At 47.6% G+C, this 5973-nt stretch overlaps 1 protein-coding gene across 1 annotated transcript; it reads left to right on the top strand.

Annotated features, from left to right (window-relative positions):
- The first annotated feature begins 685 nt into the window (after nucleotides 1-685).
- LOC142558487 (uncharacterized) lies at nucleotides 686-1852 on the top strand. The gene has a single exon (XM_075670618.1). The coding sequence runs from the start codon at nucleotides 686-688 to the stop codon at nucleotides 1850-1852; it is 1167 nt and encodes a 388-aa protein (XP_075526733.1).
- Nucleotides 1853-5973: the final 4121 nt, after the last annotated feature.

Here is a 5973-nt window from a genome sequence, read left to right as displayed (position 1 = left end):
TTGTCGATATGCCATCTTGTACATTGTTTTAGCGCAGGCAAAACGAAACGGTCATAGAAGGTAGATAAGACAACACACAGCGCTGAACCATAGAATAAAGAATCGCTGAACCACCTGCAAACAGCTGTTTACGTGCGCGATGTCGCACTGAACTACAGAAACCGCCGTCGCGCACTCCAAGACAAATCTTAACTAACGGTTTTAAATTAGTAAACGTACATATTATTTGCTTCTAATCAAGATAAGTTAATAATATTGGAGTGTAAACATTTTATTCACTACAATAAAGTAACTATGAAGCGTGTGCCACGAAATCTGGCAGCAAGCAACCCTGGGCGTCGCACCAGTCGCATTGTTGAAATCGCAATCATGTGAAATGAGCCCTCTAAAAATCACATTGCGACGCGGGCGACAGCACCGATTTTCGTCGTTGCAGTCGCAGCATGTGAAACAGGCTTCAGCCTCCCAGCAGTCCCCCCCCCCCCCCGTCAATTCCATTGTTTCGTACCTTCGCAACAGCTGATAAGCGCGGCGGCGACAAGCGGCAATCGCAGCTTTTGTTTACAAGGCGCAGTGCGCAGCACGCCACCGTCGAGGAATTCAGCCCCAAGTGCCGTATTGACCCGGTCCGGACTGCACACACGGGACAGTACGCGACTAAACCGCCGTGGTTACGAAGCCGAAGATGCCTTCCACGGGCCACGTGCTGACGGGATTCGACGGCTTCCTGGAACGTCGACGCGTCGCTTTCGTCGACCCGCTGCCAGCGACTCGTGTCTGCGGCTCATGCGGCCTCGTGCCTTCCCAATCTCTGCTGCTGCCCTGTGGTCATGTCTTGTGCCGCATCTGCAAGGCCCGGACCCTCAGGGAAGTGAAGTGTCCCTTCGACGGCCGGGTTTGCGCGGAGACGGACGCCGTTTCGCTGAACTTCAGGCAGTCCGACCTGGAGCAGCTCCTAGTTAGTTGCATCATCGGCGACGGCAACTGCGGTTTCGTCGGAAAGCTGTCAGAGCTGAAACATCACTTGACGCAATGCGCCCGTGATGAGGTGAAGTGCGCCAGCTGCGGCCAGACGCTGGTTCGCAACGTCGCGGCCTGTCACTACCAAGAGTGTACAGGAGGAATGGTTGCACCTCAAGCGGTCAGCAAGGAGGACGTCGAAAGTATCGTTGATGGACTTGGCGAAATCAAGGCGAACCTAGAAAGGCTGCGACTTCGGGGAGCGGGAGAGCAATTCGACAGGCACGGGGTCGTCAACGACGCCAACTGCCTGCTTGAACGCGTGGTAAGCCTCGAGCGCGATGTGCTATTTGTGCACGAAAGAGCCAGCACCGCCACAGAATGCTGGACGCCTCAAGTCCCGAAGGAAGTGCCGATCTCCCCCGGACCGTTCCGCGCTGCCTGCAGGCCCGGTGCTTTCGTCATTCTGCGCACGTTCGTAGACGTGCCTGCCAAGCACGACGCCGCCAAGAGCGCTGCCTATGAGGTTGTGATCCCAACCGAGGTTTGCGTTCTCGCCGGCTATAGCTTCAAGCTTGAATGCAAGCTTGCCAAAGACCAGAGAGGTGACGTGCAGCTGTGGTTCGTGCTGTGCCTTTGCGGCGGTGTGTGGGACAGCCTTTTGGAGTGGCCTTTCACGAAGAAAGTGACGGTGATCCTCACTCACCCCAGGTTTGAGAAAAGAGACGTCAGGCTGGCAATGTGCATGAAAGACCACGGTGTGGTCAAGAAGCCAGTGAGTACAGCTGCCCTCAACACGGGCAGCTGTACGGAGAAAGTGACTTGGACGGACATCGAGCTGAACGGCTTCATTGACAACAAAAGCCTCTACGCCAACGTGGAATTTCAATAGCGTTCATACCGCTTTAATTGCAGATATGGAGCGGGTATGGCTTTTCACGTGTAACTGCCTGCGGAAGCTATTGATAAGCCATAAATATTTTCGATAGCGTGACACAATTTTCTTCTCGCGAGTACCACGCCGTAGAGATATAAGCCAAACGTAAGACACGTGTCAAGAAATTCACTTTCTGCATTGCGCTTCGATAATGTTTGTGCTATGTCAGACCATACCATGTTGGAAAGTTGAAATCGCCGAACAGAATGATTGAGGCGTTAGGAAAAGAATGTGCCAGTGAGCAAAGTGCCTCATGGAAGCATGCAACAAAGCTTGAATCGGCATCAGGAGGACGGTAGCAAGATCCGAATATTAAGGGTGGGTAAGAATTTTTAGTGCACACAAACAGTATTTCCAATGGAGAGGAGATATCAATTTTGAAACAATGAAGGTTGCGGTTAGTGGCTATTAACACTCCTCCTCCTCGCCTCACATCACGATCGCAACGGAATATATCGAAATTTGTTAAGGCTATCTGGATTTCGGTGTTGTCAATGGTTGTGTTTAGCCAAGTTTCAGTTAGAATAAGAACGTTGCTATCTGTGGTGGAAATAAGGTTAGAAACAGAGTCGAGCTTTGGCAGGAAGCTTCTAATGTTGGTATATAAAATGAGGAGTTGGGCCCGAGCTAAACCTTCCTCTCAGATGTGTCCGTCAAGTAAGAATGACTCGTACCCCCGTAAACGCGGCCTCCCCATTACGACGACAGAAGTGAAATTCCGTGCTGGAATTATGAGCGGCAACGGAACCAGCTGTTGAAGGCGACCACGCTTGAGCCACTGCTTATGCTAATAGGTAATTGCACAATGGGAGCCAGCTGTGGAAGAAACCGACAAAGACGAACGCGCAAGCAATGACACTATAACGTTTGCGCGGTTGGCGCCGATAATTTTTGAGCAGTCCTTTTTGAATAACAATGTGTAAAACATATTTTGAAAAACATCTGTTCTTACCCTTGTGCCTGGATCCTCTTTGGGTCCCACGTATGACAAGAGTAGTTCAAGGGCGCGTTACAAGTCCCCAAGCCCACAGGGGTGTGTTCCATTGAGCTTGGAGCCTTTCTGCACTATCAACAGGTTCGGCCCACATGATTTGTTTTTATTAACATATCGGAGACATTTTTTTTCCCGATCAGCAAGTACTGACATACAGAAATTGGCTGTGAGCCACTGCCACATGTGTTGGCTAAATGTTATGGCTAACTCTCCATTTAATGTCTCAATGGGTGTTAGGGTGACTAGATAGGAAATAAAGTTTGTTCTTTACTGTACATGACACCTGACTTACTAAGCAATTGAGTGTGACATTGTAGGCTGTTTTGAGTGCATAATTTGTTTTCTTCCGCGAATAGTTATTTCACATAAAATGTGGTAAGCATATTTCACTATATGTTTTCGATATGAAGGCTTGCTAATGTTCTCTGCTCGCTAATAACATTTTTCAGACTAAACCAATGGTTTTTTTGTAATTTAGCATGGACAAGAAACATGGTAGGGCACAGCTATCACATGTACTATGAAAGCGTACTATACACCCGTCATTTAACTAAGTCTATGCAACTAAACTGGTTGCCTTGCTGCCTCACCTCCCACTTCATTTGCGGCTTCTGAAATCAGCCTAGTCATTGTTTCATTCATTACCTCTATATGTTACCTTCGTCTTCCTGTTCCAAAGCTGCATATTCGTTTCGAAGTCGTCCGATTTTACCTTTAGTTTGTCTAGGTTGGCCTGTTCTCGACTAATCTTACGCTTTCTCTCTTCACACTTGGAAAAATTGTAGGCCTCACTAACCTATGCTTTCTGTTGCCGTACCTAACAATTCTACATCCTGCACTATGCTGGGAACGGGAGAGAGTATAAAATCTATTTCATTTCTTGTTTCTCAGTGAGGGCTTTTCCCAGTCCACGTACTCTTACTGCGCTTCTTGAAGAACCTAGGTATTCACTATTCGGAGTCAATTAAATCCTTAATCTCTCCTCTAGTTTTTCTGAAATCTATGCCGTAGCTGCTAAATGCTAGTTCTCCAGTATGCCTTTCTTCCACTTTTGCAGTGAGGTCGCCCGTTACTACAGCATACTGTGCTTATACCTTTCTCATTTCTAATTCAACGTATTCATAAAACTGTTATATTTCTTCCTCATCATGGCTGCAGGTTAGAGGACAGGCTTGTACTACCTTTAATGTATACCTCTTATTTCGCTTTATTATGATGACTACTACCCTCTCAATATTGCTAAGCTAAGGTGTGTTTTACCTCAATCGACGCATCTGTGTATACAGGGTGTCCCATAAAACTTGAGACAAGAATTTGAAAATGAAAGGCGCGTCGGAATCCAATTGAACCGCAGTCGCCTATATAGTAACTCAGAGATTTTTTTGTTGTCCTCATAACTAAAGAATCGCGTTTATTTACCGAACTTTCTTAATTTTTGGATTAGAACCCCAAGTATGATATGCAGATTTGTAGACCACCTCCACAAACCACCAATCGAGTTGTTTCCTTTACGATACGTCTCACGTAGACCTTTTTTCCTGGTAGCAAAGAAAGCCCGCGAAATATGAAAAATAAAAAGCCACGTGAAGAAGCGCTTGCGCAGTGGTATCATGCTGCTCTGAAGGGTGCGTTCCGTGAACAAGGTCGCCTGCATAGGATGACGGTGAAAATGCATGCTACTGGCGGAGCGCTGCCGACGAGATAATAACGCCCTCCCGCTTCCTCGCCGCTACTCAGGATGCAGCCGACTTTGTTCACCGGTCACAGCTCCGCTGTAAACAAAGAAAATTGATCAGAGATAATGCCCATAAGGTTACTAGGTCTCCATAGAAAATGCATGGGGAAGCTTAAAATACGGGAGGGCCAACTTAAATTTCGGGGTAGGCCGACTTCAAATTTGGGGTGGGCCAATTGACCTAAATTTGGGGTTGAGCCAACTTGAAATTTGACGGGGGGGAGGGGATACTTGATATTTCGGAGTGGCACAACTTAAATTTCTGGGTGGGCCTACTTGAAATTTAAGGGTGGGCCAAGCTGAAGTTTAAGGCTGTGCCAATTAAATTTGGAAGTGGTCCAACGTGAAATCTGGGGGTGGGTCCACTGAAATTTCGGGGCATACTTACGCATACTTAGACAAGTCCAGTGGAGTTCCTGCATACTTCGTTTGGTCACTGGCAAACGTTATCACATTATTCCAACTATCGCGTGCACCATTCAGACATTAATAATTTGGAGGACCCTTAAGCTTCGCCCTTACGAGTGGTCCGCGTTAGCATTTAAAGATCCCTGACTGCTTCTCGTGCTTCCTGGCCACTGCAGCTCATGCAACCGTAATGTTTACAGGTAAACACTGGCAGCGCAAGCTATCCACGAATGCCAGAACGCGGCGGCCTCTTGGGCGGGCCGCAAATGTGCGAAGGCGAGCGCCATCTGGATGGTGTTGTAAGTAACCGGGTGCGCCCGGTTACTTACAAGAAACGCTGGAAAAGGGGTTTGAGCTTGAGTTGTCGCATAACAGAATTATGTTTTCTCGTATACTTAAATTACAATCCAGCGCTATCATGCCTATAGGTTGTGCGTAAGTCGTAGTTTGCGAGTTCTTTAACGTATTTTACTTTGAGAAATTCAGTTAATTCAATAACGCCTTCGCGCTACGCGGGACTGCGTGGATGGGTATGCGTGGTTCAGAATTATTTTTCGCTCCAAGACGGTCAATGCTGGACGCGGGGCCCTTAATGCCATTTCGGTAATATACTCGTACGTCCAGACGGGAGAAGTCTGTACAGGCTTGCATATCTGTTTCTTGAATTCTCGCTTCAGCGTGCCATGTTGGGATTCAACAGACTAGGTGGACACTACTTGGCGTAAACAAAAGGTTGGAATAAAGTAACTCGCAATATCCGCTAGGCTAAAATAGCGAATATGAAAAGTAATTCGCGCGGTTAGTAGCAATGTGCGGGCTCGGCACGCATGCTAACCACGAACATCACTGCAATTGGCAGGCCGTGCCTACTCGCCCGATGTGCAGCACTTGAAAAACTTGGGACTTCGCAATAGTGGCATGGTTCTACATTTGTACCAC

This window comes from Dermacentor variabilis, chromosome 9 (genome assembly GCF_050947875.1).
Source record: "Dermacentor variabilis isolate Ectoservices chromosome 9, ASM5094787v1, whole genome shotgun sequence".
Taxonomy (NCBI): domain Eukaryota; kingdom Metazoa; phylum Arthropoda; class Arachnida; order Ixodida; family Ixodidae; genus Dermacentor; species Dermacentor variabilis.
Note: the sequence above shows the minus strand (reverse complement) of the source record. Positions and strands in the feature narration are given on the sequence as shown.